General features: G+C 28.2%; 2 protein-coding genes and 1 long non-coding RNA gene across 3 annotated transcripts in view; 1 reads left to right on the top strand and 2 right to left on the bottom strand.

The window, feature by feature from the left end:
- The window catches only part of mbo (Nuclear pore complex protein Nup88), a 42,989-nt gene extending 33,501 nt beyond the window's left edge, over positions 1-9,488 (top strand). Inside the window, exons 5-10 of the mRNA XM_015511733.2 lie at positions 6,258-6,501; positions 6,950-7,218; positions 7,398-7,511; positions 7,598-7,821; positions 8,498-8,749; positions 9,193-9,488. Of these exons, the coding sequence (XP_015367219.1) occupies positions 6,258-6,501; positions 6,950-7,218; positions 7,398-7,511; positions 7,598-7,821; positions 8,498-8,749; positions 9,193-9,265 (1,176 nt within the window). The 3' untranslated portion in view covers positions 9,266-9,488. The remainder of the gene's footprint in view (positions 1-6,257; positions 6,502-6,949; positions 7,219-7,397; positions 7,512-7,597; positions 7,822-8,497; positions 8,750-9,192) is intronic.
- Positions 9,489-11,719: 2,231 nt separating this feature from the next.
- LOC149056728 (uncharacterized) lies at positions 11,720-12,957 on the bottom strand. Its single transcript, XR_016190853.1, has 2 exons — positions 12,552-12,957; positions 11,720-12,369 (listed from the first exon to the last, which is right to left on the bottom strand). It is a non-coding gene; the product is annotated as an uncharacterized LOC149056728 (long non-coding RNA).
- A 2,326-nt stretch (positions 12,958-15,283) lies between these two features.
- Positions 15,284-17,424, bottom strand: LOC149056727 (uncharacterized). Its single transcript, XM_089222827.1, has 2 exons — positions 16,649-17,424; positions 15,284-16,140 (listed from the first exon to the last, which is right to left on the bottom strand). Exons 1-2 carry the CDS (start codon positions 16,961-16,963, stop codon positions 15,694-15,696), a joined length of 762 nt encoding a protein of 253 aa, XP_089078953.1. The 5' UTR covers positions 16,964-17,424; the 3' UTR covers positions 15,284-15,693.
- Between the last annotated feature and the right edge of the window lie 7,216 nt (positions 17,425-24,640).

Raw genomic sequence — 24,640 nt, 5'->3', positions numbered from 1 at the left:
CCACTAAGATCTGGAAACTATTAAGTGAAACCAACCGTCGAATTAGTTTGTCAAACGAGCTTAACCCCTATTGTGGTTAACGATAATTAACGATGGTTTAATCTAACCGTAAAATAATACATTAACCGTTAACGATGTTTCTTTATTGTTTTCTAACCCGCAGGTGCTATATTATACCACCGATTAAATGAAACAAAATATTACGATGAAATTTTAAAACACCTTTTAAAAACAATTTAGTGAATTTTTCTATAAAATCCCGAATACTTTTCACAGGCAATCTGATATATTATTATTACAATATTAGAATATATAGAATTTGCTCTGTTATAGAAAACGGTTTGTTTGTATAAATATGATGATAGTAACACGTGGAGGAAATACATTTTTTTAAGCACTTACTTGAGTGTAAATATGATACGATATATCCGATACATAGCACTCAAAATACGCAGAATTCGCCGACGCGAAACGGTGATCAATAGATAATAATAAAAAATTAATAAATAGAATTATTATTATAATACGTAAGAAAAAATGTAGGTAATTAAAATGAGGACCGTTGTTTGTTAGTCGTATTTGCATAGTTCCAAGGAAAATGACTATAATTATCACCCATAAACATACATACTAAACACCCCTAAACAGTTCGTCTAGTCGTTAACAGTTTCCGCGATAAATAAATCTAGTAAGTATTTTAGGTGTTTTACGTCGCCAAACAGAGTTGATTTCGCCGTGCTAACTACTAGTAATCTACTAAGTCTAAATTATTTAATTATTATTGTAGGTTTTAATTCATGTATTATACATATCAGGTAGTGGCGTAAATTGGCCTCAATTTCTGGTGGTGCAAAGAAATATTTTACTTTCGGTATCTAACCACCAATACTCTAAATTCCTTTGGAAATTCGTGCCTTGAAATTGTTTACCTATCTATAGTAATCTAGTGTCATAATTGTACCTATAGAAATTAGTGTAACAAATATAAGGAGATATTGTTATTTTTCAAGTAACGTTTTTGAAAAGAAAAAATTTAGAAATTGTATTCATTCGTGTAATGTTTAATTAATTAATAAACATACATCATATTTGCTATAACTGTGTGAAAATCTTCAATATTTATATTATTTAACACTAAACAAGATAATAATAAGGTACCTACCAAGGAAAATATTATGATTTTTTAGTTGTTGGCAAAGTGATAGTGTAGGTATTTAAATAATAGGGTTTGTGAGTGCTGATTTAATTTTGAACACCTAGTTAACTTCTTGTTATTATAATTATAATTGAATAAACTATCTTAAGTAGATAGTGCCATGAATTAAGATATATCTTAATTCGTGAATAGTAATATAAAAACAAATGAAACACGCAGATTATAATTTAACTATAAGAGATTTGTTATACCGGCTGGTTTTTTTAGATTCTGAACGAAGTGATGAATGTATTGATTTTACAATGCTGTGTGTGTGTTTTTTTTTCATGTTTGTTTTTGTGTCTGTGTACAGCATAACTAGTCGAAATAATGCTTCAATTTCAAACTTTGGGGGTGATTTCCGATGTAAAAGTAAACATTTTCCAACAGTTTTCAAAAAAATCGAGAAAAACAAAAAAAAAAATGACAGTAAAACGGGAATTTTTACGCAAAACCAGTTTTCGACCAAATCGATATTTTTATATGGTTGTAATTCAAAAACTAATTACTGTAAATACTTGAAATTTTCACCAAATGTTAATGTTAGTGATATCTATATACAGTTTAATTTTCAAAAATTTTCGACTTTTTTTGAGTTATTTATAGACCACTGAAATTTTCGATTTTCTGAAAATTTTTTTTTTGAAGTGTCGGTAAAAAAATTTTGGACAACCAAAAAAACATGAAAATTGAATACAAAGTTCCTCATTAGTTATTCTTATAGTAATTAAAAATTTATAAAAATCGTTAGTCACAATTTTTTTTTATAAGCGTTTATAGTTCAAATTTTTACGAAATCTGTCGAAAACGCGAAAATTTGCAAGTAATTTTGAAGTTGAAAAATCATAAAATTTTTTGTGTTTATAACTAAGGATTAAAAATACATCACTTAGTTTTCCATAAGTTTTCCTTCAAGTAGCTATAGAGAAAACTCGAAGCATCATTATAGGAAAAATTTTAAGTGCGTTTGAATTTTAAATTTTTTCGAAATAGCGTAACGATAACGATTTATCCTCAAACGAATTTAAATATTTGTTATTTTTCAAAAAGTATAAGTCGTAGACACATGAAAATGTTAGCAGTTATTTAGATTGGCATTTTCTTTACATGATTTAACTTTCAAAATATTTTGACTTTTTTTGAGATATTTATAGACAACTCAAATTTTCAATTTTACTAAAATTTTTTTGGCCCTATAAAAATACTTGAAATTTTAAAATACAAAGTTTCTCATAAGTTATTCTTATAGTGATCAAAAAATTATAAGAATACATAGGTACAATTTTCTTTTATTAGCATTTGAAGTTCAAATATTGACAAAAATTCGTCAAAACCATGAATATATTTTTTTTTGTGTCTGTCATCTCGTTTTGGGGCAGTAAAAGTGCTTCGATTTTTGACTTCAGTACCTTATTCGATCAGAAAGTGAATCTAGTTGGTACTTTGGTGGTCAAAAGTAAAAAATTCTTATATATTTTTCTAAATAATCGGGATAAACAAACTAAAAATTAAGGGAAAAACGGGAAATTGTACGCACAATAAGTTTTCCACAAAATCGATTTTGATTATTGATGTAACTTTAAAACAAATGACCATTGATACATGAAATTTTCACCATGATTTTATAAGTAAATTCTAACCGCCATGAAATTTTCAAAAAATTTTGACTTATGTTGTACTATTCATAGGTATATGCAATTTTCGATCTTTATTAGTTTTAGATTCTGAACGAAGTGATGAATGTATTGATTTTACAATGATGTGTGTTTTTTTTTTTTTTTTTTGTGTCTGTGTACAGCATAACTAGTCGAAATAATGCTTCGATTTCAAACTTTGGGGGTGGTTTCCGATGTAAAATTGAAGATCCTTGGTGCATTATCAACTAAGCGTCATTATAGGAAAAATTTGAGGTGCGTTTGAATTTTAAATTTTTACGAAATAGCGTTCCGATAACGATTTATCCTGAAACGATTTTAAATATTTGTTAGTATTCAAGAAGTATAAGTCGTAGATACGTGAAAATTTTATCAGTTATTTAGATTGGCATTTTCTTTACATGATTTAATTTTAAAAATATTTTGACTTTTTTTGAGATATTTATAGACAACTGAAATTTTCAATTTTTCTGAAAAATTTTTTTGAAGGGTTGATAAAATTTTTTTGGCCCTATCAAAATACATGAAAATTGAATACAAAGTTCCTCATTAGTTATTCTTATAGTAATTAAAAATTTATAAAAATACATAGGCACAATTTTATTTTATTAGCATTTGAAGTTCAAATATTGACTTAATACATAAAAATTACGGCAATGTTCAAATTATCTTAGATAGAAATTCATAAAATTTTTTCTTTTTAGATCTAAGATTTGAAAATTTAATACAAGGCTCCTAACATATTTTTACAATAGCAGTTGAAAAATAAAATAAATATATAGTCACAAATTTTTTTTATAAGAATTTACAGTTCAAATTTTGACTAAATACGTAAAAATTACGGCAATGTTCTAATTATCTTAGATAGAAATTCATAAAAGTTTTTCTTTTTAATTCTAAGATTTGAAAATTTAATACAAGGCTCCTGTCATATTTTTACAATAGCAGTTGAAAAATAAAAGAAATATATAGGAACAATTTTTTTTTACATGCATTCAAATTTTAATTTTGACAACATGCGTAAAAATCACGAAAATTCGTAAATTATTTTATCCTAGAAATTCATAAAATTTTTTCCTTTTATATCTAAGATTTGAAAATTTAATACCAGGTTCCTAAAATATTTTTACAAAATTTGAAGCGTCATTATAGGAAAAATGTTTTGAGCGTTCAAGTTTTAAATTTTTATGAAATTGCGTAATGATAACGATTTATCCTCAAACCAGGTATTCGTATATATAAGGTATTATGAATTATGATAACTACATGATAACTACATTAATCGATTAACCATGCCTTATGCAAAATGCGTCTTAATTGAAAAATAAAATATTTGTTTCAAAATAGAATATATGACAATATTTAAATATAATATATCCTAGACTGACAAATCATCTCCGTTCAGAATCGTTTTTCGTATACAATGATACCTATCATTGCATTCAAATTTAATCCTATCCATTACAGTAACCTACTGTACAGCAGAGCGACATCCACGACTTACCCGCTTTAAAAAAAAATTAATATCGATAAAAATTAATTTTTTGGGTATAAAATATTGAAGATTTAATATAAGGCTCTTAATATATTGTTACAATAGCAGTTGAAAAATAAAATAAATTCATAGTCACAATTTTTTTTTATAAGCATTCAAATTTTGAATTTTGACATAATACGTAATAATCACAAAAATTCGCAAATTGTTTTAAGCTAGAAATTCATAAAAAATTTTCTTTTTAAATCTATGATTTGAAAATTTAATACAAGATTCCATAAAAAATTTTCAATCTTTATCACAAAAAAAATGACCACCGGAAATTCAAATTAAATTTTTATTAGCATTTGAATTTCAAATATTGACAAAAATTCATCAAAACCATGAATATTTGCAAATTATTTTGTAGTTCAAAACTCATAATATTGTTTGTATTTATATCTAAAGTTATAAAATTTAACACAAAGTTTTCCATAAGTTTTTCTTCAAATAGCTATAGAGAAAATTTGAAGTGTCATTATAGGAAAAATGTTTTGAGCGTTTGAGTTTTAAATTTTTATGAAATCGCGTAATGATAACGATTTATCCTCAAACCAGGTACATGTATATCTATGATAATATAAAGTATTATGAATTGTGATAACTACATGCAATGTTTTTGGAAAAATTGATTAACCATGCCTTATTCATTATTTAAATAATTTATTTGTTTCAAAATAGAATATATGACAATATTTAAATATAATATAGGTATCCTTGACTGACAAATCATCTCCGTTCAGAATCGTTTTTCGTATACAATGATGCTTATCATTGCATTCAAATTTAATCCCATCCATTACAGTAACCTACTGTACAGCAGAGCGACATCCACGACTTACCCGATTTTTTATGATCGAACTCTCATTATTTCAAAAATTATTAATGTTTTTGAAAATATTTTTTTACATAGTTTCAAGTTGTTAAAAAAACCAACGTTTTTATTAAAAAATTATATTTTAAAATTTTTTTACCCTTATCATTTTTTAAGTATTTTACTTTTTTGAATGACAACTTAGAGTTTTAATTTCATATTCCAAAGCGGAATATTTTTCTAAGTGTTTTGATTCAAAAAAATTTAAGAATTTAGGACGAGTAGTTAATCAGTTATAAGCATTTAAAGTTTAGACAAGCGAAACAACTTGAAACATTGTAAAAAAAATATTTCCAAAAACATTAATAATTTTTGAAATAATGAGTGTTCAATGATAAAAAAATCACTCGGTATAAGTTTCAAGCATGTATTTATCAGTCAAATCTACGGTTATTTTTTTTTTCAAAATTTGATCTTGAAGACTTGAAATGCTTATAAAAAAAAATGGTGACTGCGTATTTTTTAATATTTTTCATCTGCCTTAGTAACAATACGTTAGGAGCTTTCTATTAAATTGTCAATCTTTTTTACCCAACAAATAAAATGTTATTGACTTTCATACAAAAAAAAACTAAACAAATTGGAAACTGCAGTAAATGTCTGTAAACATTTCAAAACAATTCAAAATATTTTGAAAATTGTATCGTGTATATAAAATGCTATAGTCATTTGTTTTAAATTAACTTACACAGACACAAAAAAATAAAAACACATCACTGTAAAATGATAACATTCATCGCTCTGCTCAGAACCTAAAATGTTTATGAAGTTCTAACTAAAAATAGTTTGGAAATTGTTATGATTTTATTCTAATACTTTAGATGCCAATTAAAATATATTTACAGATACTTGTTTAATTAACTAATATATGCTTTTGAAAATAGAAACTATAGGTACCTCTACAAATTTTTTTATTTTCTGGTGGTGCAAAAATATAAGCTTGCACCACCCAATTTACGCCACTGATATCAGGAACTCTCTATATCATTCGTTTTCTAGAACAACGATGAATACGAGCCCAGTGATTACCAACAAGAATACAGTTTGCACATAATCGAAACTATCGAATTGGAGTTGGGCTTGAACATTGAGGACAATGGCGAATACGACAGCTCCAACACGATACATTTGAAAAGAGATCCAGCTGTTACGTCCAGATATTGGTGTTTGCACAACACCGGTGTACACTCAGTCACCGTACCGCTAACGGAGTTGTTGGATGAATTTTCAAAATCCAGCATTGGTATAGTACTTAATTTATTATCATTTATAATAGCCAATAATAACAAGTATAGGTTTGGTGAATTTTGCATTTCCCCCCTTTAATCCTGTACTATGCTAAAATAAACTTTTTTTTTCCTGTTAAAAAACCTGTAGGAACGGGTGGGAACTGTTTATCACAATACTGCCACCAAAATAAACTTTCTTCTTCAGTTCTAAAGGCTATTATAAGGTCTATTACCGCAACACAACTTGTTTCCAAAAATAAACATTTATTATATGTATACATATACGACACAATTTATAAGTATAATCATCAGGTTTAAATTGACATTGCCACATTGGCGTATTGATTGATATATTTCTATTTATTAATTTAAATTTACCTATAGTTAATACATCTGTATAGGATAAAATAGTTTTAATTAAATTAAAATAAATGTTTACTAAATTACACATATACGTTTCAGATGACTTCCGCGGGTCGCCCGACATACAAGGGCAAAGTTTTGTAGAATATTACATCTGCACGGGTCTTATGAACGGCAAAACGAAACCTATCAAAGGGTTTGCCGTCTTAAGCTTTCCGACAGACTTATTAGTCACTTTGTTGAGCAACGGCGAAGTCGTAACTCAAGCTGTTCCGAATTTCAATTACAATAAACTATCAATTGCTAATATGCAGTATATGAAAGAGAACAACGCCGGTTCTGAAGATCAAGTGGACAATTCTGAAAACGTAAGATAGTACATTTACAATATCATATTATTATCACAATAAAAATTAAGATAAAACTAATCAAATTGTTTGCTTCTTTGTTTCAATGTTTTTAAATACCTACAAAATCTTACACTTAAATTATGTATGATTATTGTATAGATTAATGATGATTGATTATTATTTGTTTTATTTTGTAGGTTGGCAAGGACGACTTCAGCTCTTTCATATCTGCACTACTGCAAAAAGAAAATGGCACCAAAAATACTATTCTGAAATTAGGGCCAGATGTTCCCAATGAGATTATAGTACAGGTAAATATTACTTTTACTTAATATATATCATTGCAATATTTATTTATTTTTACACAAGATAGCTAATTTTTTCACAATTTTTTCAGACGGTTTTACAAACTATAAACATGCGAAGAGGTACATTAAATAATCACAAAATAGTTTCTGAAGAAATTGAACGGAGAGTGCGCATGCTAGCTAAAGCAAAGGATAGGCAATTACAAGAGATGCAGCGATTGGAAGAAGCCAGACAAAAATTACAAGCTGACGTAGAAAACAAAGCTGAAAAGTTAGATGAAATTAATAACAAACAAGAAGAACTCACTCAAAGGTAAATTTTGAGGTGGTTTTTGTGGTATGTTTTAAAAAGATGTCAGTTCACTGTTTGTTTTCTCGCTCTGGCCCATGCATAACATAGATAAAATGCTTTTACGCAGAATCATTTTTTTTAAGTTGTATAATTTTAGAGTGAAATCACTCATTAAAAACTAAATAGAGATTAATAATTTTGAAGAAATGACATATTGATTTGTCTAAATATTGTCTCAAAACAATTTTGACATCATTTGAATTTACAATTGTTTTATTTTATTTTGAAAGTCAAATATTAATAAAATATAAAATTTATATCATATCAATAAAAATCTCAAGTTATATAAAAATCATAAAAACAATTTTATATGAAGTGTTTTCTGTATGCTACATGTGGGTTTAAGAAATAAAACAGATATTGCGCTGACATCCTTTTAAGTACTATCAAGTATCAAACTGTTTTCTTAAATCTGTATTCGACAGTACACGTTTTCAGGCACTTTGGCCTTATTGCTTGAGTTTTGATATGTCTAGAAAATTGTATACCAAATACTATTTCTATCAACACTAGTTTTGATAACTTCTTATTTATTCAGAATATAATGAAGTAAAGATTTTAGTTTCTATAAATTAACTACACCACTTTTAAATTGTTTATGTACATAATTTTTAAAACTTTTTAATATTTTATTCAGAGCTTCTTCGATCCTTTTAAAACTAGTATCAGCAGCACCTGACAGTGTATCAATAAAAAAGAAAAGAGAACTGTTGGCTGCGTACAGAACTAAGATGGAATTGATGAATAAACGTATTGAAGAAGCCAAAGAAAAATGGAACATTGTGCAAACCGAATCAGTATCATCTATATATAAACAATTATATGGAGCCCGTTCATTAAAATTAACTCTTGAACAAGAACTAGTTATAAAAGGAAATTTATCTGAAATGTATGCACACTTAAGTAAACTATTTAATATAATGTAACGTATTATGATATGCTATAAGTGCAGTGGTATAAATGTAGCGCTTACACCACCACATCTCAAATGTTGTAGTGCAAGTTTGTATTTGTTTGCACCACCAGAAAATTATAAAAATTTGTAAGAGTACCGGCAGTTTCTATTTTCATAAGTCCATTTTTGTTTATTAAACAAGTATCTATAAAGTTAGTATTGTCGAACTAGGATTTTTTTTTATACTAATAATTAATTACAATCAGGACAATAAGAGAATAAATGTCTGCCAGAAATTTTTGAAGTTAAGGTATTGGAAAGTTTCAAATTAAAATATTTCTCTGCACCACCAGAAATTGAGGACAATTAATGCCACTGCCTAAGTGTATTTTATGTATTGCAATGAAAATGTTTAAAATGTGTTTTTGTTTTTGCAGGGGATCCACAATATTGGAACTAGAAAGAAAAGTGAGAGACTTAAGAGTCGTAATTAATACTATTGCCAGTTAAAATCTAATATTTACGAGACTGACTTTTTAGTTACAAATTCAATTTTTTTTTTCTTAAATATTGTAATTATTTTTTTTTTGTTTTTACAATATTTTCCTGTTAAATACCGATTAAATGTTGGTATTTTTATATTTCAAAAAAAAAAAAAAAAAATGTTAATATGATAATTTAAAATATATTATTAATAAATAAGTATTCAAATATAACCATTATATATATTTTATTATTTGTTGATATATCAGATTGGTGTTCACGGAGTTAATACAATTTTTAATTTTTCTTTAGAATATGAGAAATGTTCAGTTACCTAAAATTACATTTAGTTATTTAAATCATTAATACACAATGTTATTGTAAATCTTATAATAGGCAAACATTATTCAATTGTTGTCTATGAGGGCCTATACTTATTAACTTATACCTTATATCTATATTTGACTTCATACATTTATAAATATATTATAATTTAAAATACCTATTGTGTCTGTGTGATCATGTTTGATTGAGCTGTCTAGGTATTAAATGATAATAAATTATTAATCATATATTATTCAAATTTTAGTAGGTTAGTCGATAGATAGGTAGGTAGATATTACCATAGATTAAATATACTAGTTTATCTGATGTATAACTAAGTATCTATAACAGGGGTGGCCACGACATGGCTCGCTAGCCGCGTGCGGTTATTGAGTCAGTCTCGTGTTGCTCTTAATTAATAAAGCATAAAAAGCACTTTACAAAAGTAAAATCTCATTTCTTAATGTGTACCTGAACAATAATAGTCTGCGTAGTGCATGTGATAAATGTTGCTTTATTTTTTGTACAATTAAAATTGTGTCTACATTTTATAAAATATACCTATATCCAAGGCTGGGCATTAACGAGTTAAAAAGTTAAAGTTAAGTTAAAAAGTTAAGTTACTTTTAACTAAGTTATTTAACGAGTTACTTTTTTTTTGAACAACTTCTAACTGAACGAGTTAATTTATTAATTTGTCCTAATATAAATTTCATATATCTAAAATTATATTTTGATTTTTATAACTTATTGATATTATATATACATATATGTATATTATATATATAAAAATAATAATTTTGGGAATAACCAAATACTTTACAATATGAATGTGAGTGTTTTGCATTATTTCTATATTTGAAATTTCAATAGATATTAGAATAACGTGTATAAGTACAACTATCTACCTATATAAAATTTGGGAAACGATTTACGAGTAATAATAATAGTATTAGATAATAATATTTTATTTTATTCTGCTTATTCGCAGAAAATATGTATATATATATAATATATTATTATAAAACAAAAATGTTATATATGTGTAATTTATCTAATTAAATCCTAATAACAAATTTAATAATTACAATTTACAAATTGAATGGGTATCAACAAGAAAAAAATTTTTTAAGTTAAGCCATCATTTTGGAAAACGTGTAGGTAAAAAAAATACATTGAAATAATTTATTTGTTTTGTTAGATTTTATAATTGATTGAAGTATGTAAGTAGTACTTACTAAGTACCTACTGTAATTAATACAATTACATATGTTTATTGAAAATAGTTAGACTTCCATTATATTGTGTTATTTGTTAAGCTTTGATAAAAATGTATGATAATTTATTGTACATGAAAAAATAAAATTAACTTATTTTTAACTAAGTTAAGTTATTTTTTTTTCAAATTAACTTTTAACTTTTAACGAGTTAAATAAATAAGAAAACTAACTTTAAACTTAACTTACATTTTTCTGTATTAACTTAACTTAACGAGTTAAAATAATCAGTTAACTTGCCCAGCCTTGCGGCTATATCTCAACAATGAGGCTAACTTCGAATTAACTCCGTAAATTCGCGCCTCCCCTACTATTAAGATTAATGACCACCGCTGATCTTTAATAATATATTTAGTAAAATGTGATAGATATACCTATACTCTCACAACAGTATATTTTGGTGTATGGTGGCTGTGAACTGTAAATAAATAAAAAACCTGTTTACAATATTATGGATATCAAGCTCATAGTTCAGACATCATTTCTAGATAGGACATATCCAGTGTATATAGCGTGGCAGTTAAATGGACACCGATTGAAATTTGTAAAATGACAAAATCTATGCGTCAGACGCGTTTTTGAATAATTTTAAACTTTAATAAAACACTATATTATGCAAAAAGCGAATGAAAAATTGACAGACAATACCGAGTTTTCGTTGTAGTTATTTATTTTTATTTTTTCTCTATGGTTCAAAGGGTTCGAGTCAGTATACACTTTACAAAATATGCGTACCTAATATATATCTATATATTGCACCGGGTTCATAATTTATGTAAAACGCCATTATTTGTGACGTGTGTATGTTTATATTGTACCTGTATGTACACACGATTTGCACTGACTGAACGATCGGGTATACTCGTAATAAAAAACAAAATAAAAATAAATAGTTTAATACAAACTGGCACGGTGTTACAAACAATATATGTCTATACATTATATATTTATGCTATCCATAGGGTAATATTTGCAATGTATTATGTATATGCGAGTACGGAAAAGTCGTATGTATATATAGCAATATAGCTATATACATCGCAGAAACCTACCGTAAATATATATATATCAACAAAACGTTAAACTTTACTGAACAGTCGTCGACCATTATAATTAATATATACACTATAATGTCTATATAGGTGGGGTACTTCAACTATATATTTTAATACAAAATAATAATATCTGTTCGTATTTCAGGCGACGAGAACGGATCTAGAATTTGAAACAGTGCGCAAACAACACTTGACGGTTCTCGCCGAAGCTGACCGGACGTGGTTGGACTGCGGAGAGGCGGAATTGCGGACGGTGGCCAAGCGACTGACGTCCGAGCTGGAGGTGGCGCGACGATGGGTTGAGAACCGGTCACGCGCAGCGTCGAAGGGATGTGCGAGGACAACATCCGGTTGCAGGCCGACCTGAAAGCCAACATGGCGGTAGAGGCCAAGCTTCGCGCCAGGATTGTCCAATTCGGGACGGCGATACAGCACACTTGCTATTGGATCTTCGGACAGTCCTTATTGACGTACGCTGAAAAAAAATTTCGTAAATTCAACCAAAATACGACACTTACAACCAACATTTTTAGTTGCGCTCGTGACGACAATTCGTTTGGTACAAGACGTAGTTGCATACTGATTTTTGTAAACAGTATATTTTATTGTCGACATTGTTTCTGTTGCGATAGTAATAATAGGTTAGCTCATTCTCACCTAAGAAATTATTGTTGTAGACATGATGCTTTGTAGCAGCTATTAAATTATTTTGTATCCACAATACTTAGTCTGGTAACATTCAACTGTTTGAATAGTACTAATACATGTATTTAAATCGTTTATATTCTGTATTTAAATCATTAAACGGATGTTCTACAGCTTTTAAAATTGAGTTAAAATGATCAAAACATTCATTTGAAATTTCACTATCCGAAAGTTATTTAGATACACTAATTCTTAAGAGGACGCCACATCCGCATGTGTTGTCTCCGTCTTACAAACGCATAACATAGCAAAATCTGTTTAGCGCGGGACAATTGTTCTCCCTCAATATTTATAATAGAATTTTCAAAATTTCACAACGCATAGGTAAGAACTTTATCTGTGGCATAGCGTCGTTATTTTTTTTTGATAACAATAAATATAATTAAAGTTATAAGCTTAAGAAAATACATTTATTTTTTATTATGTTATTAAATTGCTTAAAAGTTAAAATTATTGGTTTGTGCTATCAAAAAAATAATGACGCTATGACACAGATAAAGTTATTGTTGTATCTTTATTCTTTATGGTACATGATAAATTTAATTATCGGTTATCATTAGTAGCGCGAACCACGGCGGCTGACCCAGTCGAGTGCTACCATGCATAATTATATGACACTATAATATTATATGAACCTGAACCAGACCAGTATTCGTTGCGATGTTAAGTAGCGAACGTCTCTATATTGTGTCGATAATAAAGATGTTGATATATAATATTTATGTGTTTTAATTATATTCAAACTTTACAGTTCTTACCTATGCGTTGTGAAATTTTGAAAATTCTATTATAAATATTGAGGGAGAACAGTAGTTGTCCGCACTAAACAGATTTTGCTATGTTACGCACTTGTAAGACGGAGACCGGGAGACAACACATGCGGGTGTAGCGTCCTCTTAACGTATGATTTATACCATAAAAATAAGCGACATATCATCTACAGACTACAATGGTTTGAACAACATTTCTTGGAACCTGAGGTTTTGAATATAATTTTGATAAAAATGAGCTAATATAATTTTCTTGTACATATAACAATTATTGCTTCCGATGTCTTTATCAAAAGATGTGTAGGATGTTTCTATACCATTATTACTACATAAGTTAAGAGTACTAGAGCTACAGTTGTTGTTAATTGAAGAACTACAATTATCATCACAAGTAACTCTTGGTGATTTCATTTTGGAACACTGTTTTTTAGATTTATGAGTGGCTAAATGTTTTTTAAATGAATTAATAAGATGAAAAGTTCTATTGCAGTCATTTTTGTAACAAGTATATTCAAAAAATCATAATCTGGATAACATATTGTAAAATGCTTACATAGTAATTGTATGCTTAAAAGGCATTCTTTACAAACAAAACAAGTAGGCATGTTAAAATTGAATTAAGTATATAAGTACAAAATAAAATTAAAAATAACCCAACAAAAATTAATTATTTTATATTGGTCCAGGGTGACATGAAACTAATATTTATCTCATATATAATAAAAGAAGCATACCTATGCTTTAAAATCCGAGCCCTAGTTATAACTTAAAACTCATGAATTGTACCCATACTATAAAACTTAGAGACAAGCAAATAATAAGTATATTTATAGCTGAGGTCTGTGATATTTATGTTTTCCAAAGCTTACTGTGAGATGCTTATATTGTTACAAATTTGTTTTATGTATTTTTGAATGAGAATAAGAAAATTTAGGAATTTAAAATAAGAAATTTAAATTTATTTTTTAGGGCATTAAAATCCAAGCCATACTATAAAATAATAATAATAATATTGGGCAACTTAATTAATACCTAGGTATTCAAAGAATAAGAATATAAAATTATTTTATATCATAAATATTTTAATAAATATTTATCTAATAAAGGAGCACAAAACACAACAGTAAAGTTTAAATCAAGTAAATATTGGTACAATTAATTTTTTCTTACCAATATTGTTAGGTACCTCATTAGTTACGGTACCATTCTTCGAGGTTGCCTAAATTTAGCTCTATGTCCTATCATTGGCATAATTTCTTTTATCATATATTCATATCCTCTGTTTTAATAATGTCAATACAAATGGGAATAGCCAATAGGTTACTATTGGTAGAGAGACTGATGAAACCAATACTAGGTATATTATGTTGCAGTGGTCGTCTTTGGATGCCTTCCATTGCTAGGAATTATGTTTAATTAATCTATGATTGAACATTAAATGGAATACAAAATACAATAATTATTGTATTCTAAAAATATAAAAAAATTTTTAATTAAATTTTCCATTTTATCAATTGATAAAATTTTTATCTTTCAACAGCATAGTCTTACTGGAAAATAATGTTCGATTTTAAATAATTAATTGCATCCATTAGCCTCAAAGATGATGAATGCAAAATAATGTAGTATTGAGTTCATAGGTTTTAAAATATTTTTTTCTTATTTTTACCGGGAAAATTTAGTGAAATAAAATTCAATGAGAATATGCAATGTTTGAACCAGTCATGTAATGGAATAGTCATTTTTTGGAAACATAAATTTTGGGATGAAAATTATGAAATATAATATACCATTATATATATATATATATATATATATATATATATATATATATATATATATATATATATATATATATATAATGTATTATTATATTATATTATGTATATATATTTCAACCCAAAATGTATGTTTCCAAAAAATGACTATTCCATAACATGACTGGTTCGAACATTGTATATTCTCATTGAATTTTATCTCGTGTGTATTCATGATATTTAAAAATATTTATAATTTTATTTCACTAAATTTTCCCGGTAAAAATAAGAAAAAAATATTTAAAACCTATGAACTCAATACTGCATTATGTTGCATTCATCATCTTTGAGGCTTATCGATGCAATTAATTATTTAAAATCGAACATTATTTTCCAGTAAGGCTATGCTGTTGAAAGATAAAAATTTTATCAAATGATAAAATGGAAAATTTAATTAAAATTTTTTTTATATTTTTAGAATACAATAATCATTGTATTTTGTATTCCATTTGATTTTCAATCATAGATGTAATGTAGGTACGTCAATGAGGACTGTCCGAAGATCGGCTAGCAAGTGTGCTGTATCGCCGTCTCCAATTGGGCAATCCTGGCGCGAAGCTTGGCCTCTACCGCCGTGTTGGCTCTCAGGTCGGCCTGCAACCGGATGTTGTCCTCGCGCAGCCCTTCGCTGCTGCGCGTGACCGGTTCGCAACCCATCTCCGCGTCCGACATCAGCTGTTCCACGGCCGTTCGCAACCGGTCCGCGTCGCACCGCGCCACCCCCAGCTCGGACGTCAGTCGCTTGGCCACCGTCCGCAACTCCGCCTCTTCGCAGTCCCGCCTCGTCCGGTCAGCTTCGGCGAGCACCGTCAAGTTGTTTGCGCACCGCTTCAAGCACTCCTCCGTCTCGGTCTCGTTGGCCAGTCGGTCTCTGGCTTTGGCCAATTTTCTGGACGCCGCCTCGGCCTGTTCCCTGTTTGCCGCCAGCTCGGCCAACAGTTTGTTGCTGCACACCTGTAAACACGGTCGGGAGAGACGGACTTTTTAGCTTCGTTATTGGAATATTTAATCAAAATACACGCGAGAATAAATAGCTTTCGCGTGGTAAACAGTTTTTCGTTGTGTTTGTATGTATATATATAAGTACAGTAGAATTTCGGTAGTCCGATAGTTATTGAGATATCAGAGTATCAAACTAGAGAGTATATACTGCTGGATTTATGAAAACACTGGATTAATGGTGAGGGGGGGGGGTCACAATAAAAAGGCATCTTTACTTATATTAAAAAACAAATAACCGTTTTGTATTTTATTGAAACATATTAACTATAATAATATGTACATTGTACACACACATGAGACAGGTTTAAAAAATTATCTATTTGTTTTTGTTTTTTATTTGAAAATTTGAAATGACTCTTTTAAAACTTGTTTTTATTTTTCTTCGATAACAATTTTATGGTTATTTGCTAGAAAGATAAATGTAGGATAATATTATATAGATATATTTACTACAACTAACTTCCAAGTTTAGGTGAGTTGCTTCGTCGTCGTCTTTGCCGGATCCAGTCAAACTATTTGCGAACTTGCAACCGGTTAGTTCTACGACCTTGTTCATCAGGCACTGTCCGACTAACTTGTAACGTGCGTTTTCCGAGCGAATCTTTTCCAATTCCTTCTCGTACACGACGCACTCGTCCATCATTCGCTGGTAATTGGTCACCATCCGTTGGTGCAGCAAAAATTTTTGGTTCATTTTAGAATCCATGTATTTCCGGAGTTTTGAAATTTCATTTTTCGTTCTTTGGATATTTTTTTCTTGATCATCGATACTCATTTTTAATAATTCTATACTATGTAGGTAATATAATAATCATGAACAGTCTTAAATCAATTAAAATAGATTAAAATTTTATAACCAGTGTTTATTTTTAATAGATATGTTGTCTGAAATTTTACATGACAACGTAATTATATGTTTCTTTGGTAACAATAATATATTTAATTTGATGCACATTTTTTACAATTTCAGTGAAAATAGGTACTACATATTCATGTGAACTTAGTATTATCAAAAACATATTAAATATTGTGACTTTCGGGTTTGTAAAAATTTTGTAGTAATAAGAATAACTAATATAATAATTAATTTGTAGAGCTATTAAAGATATATTGTCTAATGATACAAAATTACTTTACGAGATTTAATAATTGTACTTTTAGGGCCATTCTTACAATGCTCGGTTAGTGCCTGATAACACTAACCGGAAGAATTTATCATGAGTTAACCGATAGAATTCTACCGGTTAGTCTTAACCGACACTTAACCGGACATTGTAAGAACGGCCCTTAGTTGAGCAGTAATTTAAAACGATATAATTAAACATACAAGTGCAATGTAATAACTCAAAAACAAATTATTAAATATGCTTATTGCATTTTTATATTTTTGAAATGATTAGAAATTACATTTTGATTTATTGTTTTCAAATTTCAAGGAATACCAATCCCAATATCCTTAGAAGTAAAATACCTCGGCGTCCTAATTGACAAAAGATTGACCTGGGGTTCTCATAATATTAAGTTAAAAAGAAAAATTCTCAATAGTCGACTCCACTTACTTCACTCAATTCTGAAATCAAAATTACCCTTCCAAATAAAAATAATCATCTACAAATCCTTATTACAGCCTATCTAAACTTATGCAATCCAAATCTGGGGATATGTTAAACCATCTCAAAAACGTACCCTCCAAGCCTTCCAATCTATCACTCTCCAGTCTCTATATTATCTCTTCTGTACCATAGTACGTACCAAATTCCACACTTCAAAATAGAAACAGTAAATCAATTAGCCACAAAACATTCTAAAAAATTTCACCTTAAGTTACAGTCTCTCTTTAACCCTTTAATCGCTGAACTTGCTTCCAACTCACTTTCTAGTAATCCCCCACGCCGTTTAAAGAGAAAATGGTGTCGTGATTTATTAAATGATTGATGGTTCAAACCATTAATTTTAATTTAATTTATGTTAAGTTAATAGTTAATGAATAAATAATAAATATAACATTGGGTACTATCACTGGATGGCCTCCCTCCTCATGTGTTCAAGTTGTAAAATTTTTTAAGTATGTGTTCAAATTTGCTTATTATGGCTTGTAAATATTCTTTTTTAGCATATTTGATAGATTTTGCAGGAATGTGTATATTTTAAAAATTTTATGCTTATTTTGACAATTTTTTAAATTTAAAATTAAAAACTATAGTTATATATAACTATAATATATACATATTTCAATCGATCGAAAAAAAATAAAATATATTAATACTTTCAGTAATATGCTATCTGCAAACTACCTCTCATATCTTGTTATAATTTTTGTGTAAGTATAAATAATACTATAAACCCTATTCCCTAAATATTGTAACTTTTTTGTATAATTAATTTTTAGTGATTATTATTATTGAAAAAAAAAAATGTTTTTTTAATTATAAATATTTAATTCATGGATTAATTTTTCAAAATTTTAAGGTAAATATTTATTTTTTCAAATTTAGTTGTTGCATATACAATAATAAAAGTTATATCTTTGATTAATAATTTTTATTTATTATTGACTTATTGTTTATTATTTATTAATTATTAGATATAAATTTTAACTAATATCTTTTTTAAGATAAAAGTGAAATTAACCAAGATTTAGTGGTAAATTTTTTTTTTTTTTTAATGCATATTTTAATGATTTAGAAGCATATTTGCATGCATATTTGTGTGTTTCTTAGAGCTATAAGTCCCTAAGCATAGTTATGACTACGATGGGTATATGCAATATGCAAGATTTGTTTGTATTGTAGCACACTTTTAATTCAACTGACATCAGGAGCCTATTTATTAGTTATCTTTTTGATTATCTCATAGCAGCATAAAGGTAAAAGGTCTGCAAGATAAAAAATTATGTAGGTCATATTATTATAAATAAACATTATTTACAAAGGGGTTATGATTCTCTAATGTAATCTAAATGGCTATGTAGTGTTTTAGAAAACGGCCTTCAGCGATCAAGAAGACAATGATTTTTATTGTTTGTTTGTTGACAATTTCCAAAATATGAATAAATGATAATGTATTTTAAATTATCAAAAATTATAATTATTGTGTATAATAGTGTGTATGCTTATGAGGCTGAGTGGCTTGAAAGTGCTCAGGTCTTAAATGGCTATGATACATCTGATCACGTTGTAATCCAGGCTTCCTTAAATAGTTAAATATGATGTTAGCTCCTTTGTTTTGGCGGCACACCTCCCCACAAAAAAAAGTTGTTTTATCTAAGCCAGAATTCTTTTCAATTTTGATTATGAAGTACAGTTGATTTTGTCATAATTTCATTACACATTAAATGTTTATGAAATATTTTGTATAATTACTTTCAATCTGTTTTTAATAGTGTAGGTAATTGAATTAAACATTTTTTAGATACATGACATTTACGATCATTCACAGTTTACATTTTAATTATTTTTTTAGATAATACCCATAAGTGTTGATAAATTTTAGTAAGTATTTTATATGAATAATATTTACAAAATCCTTCACCATAATATTAAATAATAAATACAATATATCTATGTGAATAAATAATATAAAGTTATTGTATGTCCACGTCAATATATCAAATATATTATATGTATTTATTTATCAATTTAGAATAATTGAATATGCTTTTTATAGGGTTTTATGTCATTTAAATTACTTTTAAAAGTTCCTTACAGCCTCCCTTGCAATAATCTTTCTTAAATAACTCAATATTTCTAGTCATTTTGTTTAATCGTTTAAGATCAAATGGTTGATTTATTCTCTTGTTAGTTTACAAAATATGCCAGTTTATACATATTGATTTCACATCATCGCCTTTAAGTTTATAAATTTGTATTTGTTTTTTTTTTTTTTTGATTCTTCAATGAATTTCTTTTCTCTAGAAAAAACATAATTTTTAAACTCTTCCGTATACAGCATACTAATATTAATGTGAAGTTACAAGCCACATTTATAAAATATGGCTACCTATGTACGTCATATAGGCTACAAGGCTATGTAGTATATGTACCTAGATTACATAAAAGATTCAAATTATATAAAAAATTAAACAATAAAATATATTATTTCAATTGACAGTTATAAATCATCATATTATTTATTATTTAAATCACAAGAATTCACAACATTATTGTAAAAAGTTTTGAATTAAAAAAATGATTATTTCGTTTTTCTTTTTTCGATTTCTCAATTCCGCTTATCAGATATCGGCTAATTTTTTTGTGCTCAAGGCACCACGGTAATGGTATATGCCGGGTTTACACGCTGCGTAGTACTTGTCATTAGTACTTAATGTCACTCGCACTCACACATTGCGTGTGAACAGAAAAAATAGTGCTTAGTATTAGTAAAACCGAGAGTGCGAGTGAATTATAGAATCCAGTCCTATTTACTAATGACAAGTAGCTATAGTCATAGTGCGAGTGACAAGCACTAATGACAAGTACTGCGCAGCGTGTAAACTAGGCAATAGGTCTATAGTAGATAACCGTTGTCACAAAATGATCTTATCCAGTTGTAGTTATCCATGCGGCATGCGGTTAAATAATAGATAATGATAAACATTTAATTTTGACGAATATTGTGTTTTTAAAATTTTAATACGTAATATTAAATTTCTCATACTCTGATTATACTGCCAAAAATGCCCACAAATCTGTATAGAGTCCAAGGGCCAGAAGGGACCATACCTTATCAGCATTACTTAATCGATAGAAACAATCATAAACTCGAAGAAATTAAAGATGGGAATTACGGGTCAAATGAACGATTCGGTCCGTTTGGATAGGGTCATCGAAAAGACCCGTTCATATGATTCGTTCATTTCGTTCGTTGAACGATGCCCCGGAGTGAGGGATGGTGGCACTTGTTCTCCGGACACCGTGACTTGCCCGGAGAAAAATGCCGCCCGATGGTCGAGGATCGAACCCGGTCCGGCTGAGCCACGGCCGACGCGGTAGACCACTCGGCCACCTCGTCCCCCGACGAACGTATTATAAACTTAGCGACTATTGCATCAAACAAAGATCCAATCTTATACGATTTTCGTTCATGAATGATGAACGTATTATAAACATAACGACTATTGTGTAAAATAAAGATCTAGTCATATCAGTCATAATATCATAGGTATCATCGCGTTCATTTAGTAAACTTGAACGAATTGGAATATTTTATTGATTTTAAATGTTTCGTGATAATAGTCATAACTCATAATCAAATGTTGAAATGGTTATTGAATTAATTGAATATTATCTAGTTATGAGAATAAAGAGCTTCAAATGTTTTTTAACTGCTCACTAGAAGTCTTTTTATTAAATAATAAATTATGCTTTCTCGTGTTGTTTTTTTGTGGGATTACATTGTTTAGCTGAATAAAAAATTTTGTAAAATGTTATGTCAATAAATCTATAATTATTTTTATATTGTTGTGTTACCCGGAAAATAAGTACTGTAGTACACTCATACTAATATAAGTAAATAATATACAAATCCATACTTGAATATTAATTTAAGTATGTTTGCATATAAAAATTAAATATAGGTACCTACACAGTAAAAAAAATTAAAAATAAGTAATCTATCAAAAATGGAATATATATATAGTCAACTCCAATTATTGTTGTAATACGTTGAATTAATGTTAGTATTTAAATTCAAAAAAAGGTAAAATAAGTGAAAAATTACTATAATGATTGATTACAAATACAATTGATTTATAATATTTACAATCAATGGTATAATGTAAGAACTTGGATGTTGGTATATTGATCATTAAAATGATGCTGAGTTTACCAACTAAATATTTAAAATACTAAGATTGACATAGATCAAATTAAATATACTTCATTTGATATATAATCAATTATCATTATTGTTTTTGTGATCACGGACAAGACTATAGATAAACTAAATCGCGGTTTGAAAATATCATAGAGTGAAATGTGATTGCGATTACCTAATGAGTAAATAATGAGTTCGGATGGATCACTACCTTTTGTTCCACAATTTTTTGCGTTGACTCCTAAAACCGCACACTTTTAATAAAGTACAGAACAAAACCGCACATTTTTAGTAGGTTAAAACCGCACACATTTAATAGGTTAAAATCGCACAATTTTTAAAATTGTTGTATCCAAAAACCGCACATTTTTTATTTCGACCCCAAAAAGGTTATACTTACCTAGATTAGATACATTTAATAATTTATTCAAAAAAAAAAAAAAAAATGTATTTACAAATATTCAAATTTAAAAATGTAAAAATGTATTCAAATAAAAATATGCATATACACGAGTATTCTAAAATGTAAAAATTATAAAAATGTAATCAATCAAAAATTTAAAAATGTAAGGCGTGTACAATTTTTAAAGTTTAAAATCCATTATTTTGCCTGATTAAAAATATTTTAATAATTTAATAAAACTGCAAAAAAACATACTATATACTGTATACACAAGAGACAAGACCGACTATATAATAAAATAATAACGAGTGGTGACTAAAATCTTAAATCGTGTTAGTATGATTATTGCAGTATATCTTATAATCTTATCTTATCTAATCCGTTAGTTAGCACTAAAAATAGTGTGCGGTTTTAACCACTATAAGTTTGGGGTATTTTGTTATACAATGACCGAAAAAGTGTGCGGTTTTTGTCTATTGACCTTTTTCGGGTCAAAATCAAAAGTGTGCGGTTTTCGGATGCAACCATTTTTTGTTCCTAGTCAACTTATTCCAATCATTAATTTCCAAATTTTACTTTTGTTCCAATACCTATTTATCGAAAGACATTTTGTTCCATATAAATTTCATCCAATTATATATTTTCACATTTACATTTTGTTCCGATGAACTTTTGAGTTGAGGGCAGTAAGTTGTCCGAAAAATGATAAGGAAGTATATACCACCATAGAATATTATAGAAGCGACACTCGCCCCTCCACTTTAATAATTTTTATTTCGTGGCGGACTGATTGATGTTGTAAGCTTGGCGGTAGGACATGATGTTAGGAACGCTTTTATCGCTGAAACGGACCGCTCGAGACCAGGCCGCCAAAATTTAAAAAAAAGGTCACTGCAACTACCTAAGATCTTATTTTGATATAGTTCTCTGATATTTTTTCTTCTAAGGGGGGGGGGGCACTCAAAATCGTCTACCAGGAGAGCCACAAATACTGCCCATCTTTTTATGTTTATGGGTCACACTGTTACTAAAAAATGTAATGGTTTGTTTTGTCAACATTGCGGATTTCCGATGCGGTTTCTATGACATACGTTTTGTACTCTGATCTGAACGGTTGTCTTTTACGCCTTTTGATTATATACACGTGTTTTTTTGCAATTTTTTCTAAACTCGTTTTTTTTGTAATTTTGCAAAATGCCCAACATTTGTATTATTTGCAAAAAGAAGGAAGGACTACACCAGGTGACTTTTCATCGTTTTCCTAAAGATGAAAACCTGTAAGTATTTTTAAATTAGTTTAACTATTAGTCTTCATAAATGCAAGATACTTCCAGAGCTCGTTCTAATTATTGATGTAATTTTAAAATTTATTTTTTATTTTGACAAAATAGAAAATGAACAAATTTTAAACAAGTTCTCTGAGAAGGAAAGGAGGATGCAATTATAATGAAATTAATTTTGTATAATATAAATATTTTAATATTGTATAAAACTTATATTTTTATAATAATTCAATAAATAAATTTAGATTTAATTTGTGATATGTATTGTAGATAAAATTGTGTGTAGTAAACTAGTGGGTGGAAATGGTGGAATTTTCTCACCGTTTTTGTTCTTGAAACCTTTTGGGCTCAAGCCCTATGTCTTTTAGAACCCTATTTACGTCTATGCCAGATTGTAATTTTTATCAGTATATTTTTGAACTAGACACTATATTTATTAATCAATTTCCTACTTTAGCACCATTACCAAAAGTAGGGCAAAAAATAAAAACTCTTATGTTAAATGTATATTTTGAACATCCCTGTGAACAATTCCCTCATGAATATTTGTTGAATTTATTTATAAGATTTAGAATTTATACAACGTTAACGAGAACCAATCGAAATTTGCAAATGCCTCACACAAAAAATAGAAAGTTGCAAATTTTATGTAATTTATAAATATTGTTATGTATATATGTTTTTATTTTATAATGTAGTTAGTAATTTTGTATAAGAACATGGTCTGTAAATAAAATAATGTAAAATGTACTTACTGTTATTAACTGGTTATACTATTATGTTAAAATTTGTTGTTATATCATTTCATTATCTAGTTTGTATAATTTGTATTTAAGTAAATTGTAATTCTCTATTTCCAACCATAGAACATTAATGTTCTAAGCTTTAACACAAGCTTGTCTCATACCTTTATAGCAGGTAGTTGATTTGTAAAAATTTGTAATAAATTGTA

This window comes from Diuraphis noxia, unplaced genomic scaffold (genome assembly GCF_037042655.1).
Source record: "Diuraphis noxia isolate RWA-SAM2 unplaced genomic scaffold, SU_Dnox_SAM2 contig0003, whole genome shotgun sequence".
In the NCBI taxonomy this organism is placed as follows: Eukaryota; Metazoa; Arthropoda; class Insecta; order Hemiptera; family Aphididae; genus Diuraphis; species Diuraphis noxia.
This window is presented reverse-complemented; position numbering and strand designations above follow the sequence as displayed.

What these genes read in the sequence shown, in the direction of transcription:
- LOC149056727 (XM_089222827.1), bottom strand. Translation starts at nt 16,963, where the DNA reads ATGAGTATCGATGATCAAGAAAAAAATATCCAAAGAACGAAAAATGAA. An exon ending in CAACTCACCTAAACTTGGAA is followed by an intron (nt 16,141 to 16,648) that starts GTTAGTTGTAGT and finishes CCGTGTTTACAG; the next exon opens with GTGTGCAGCAACAAACTGTT.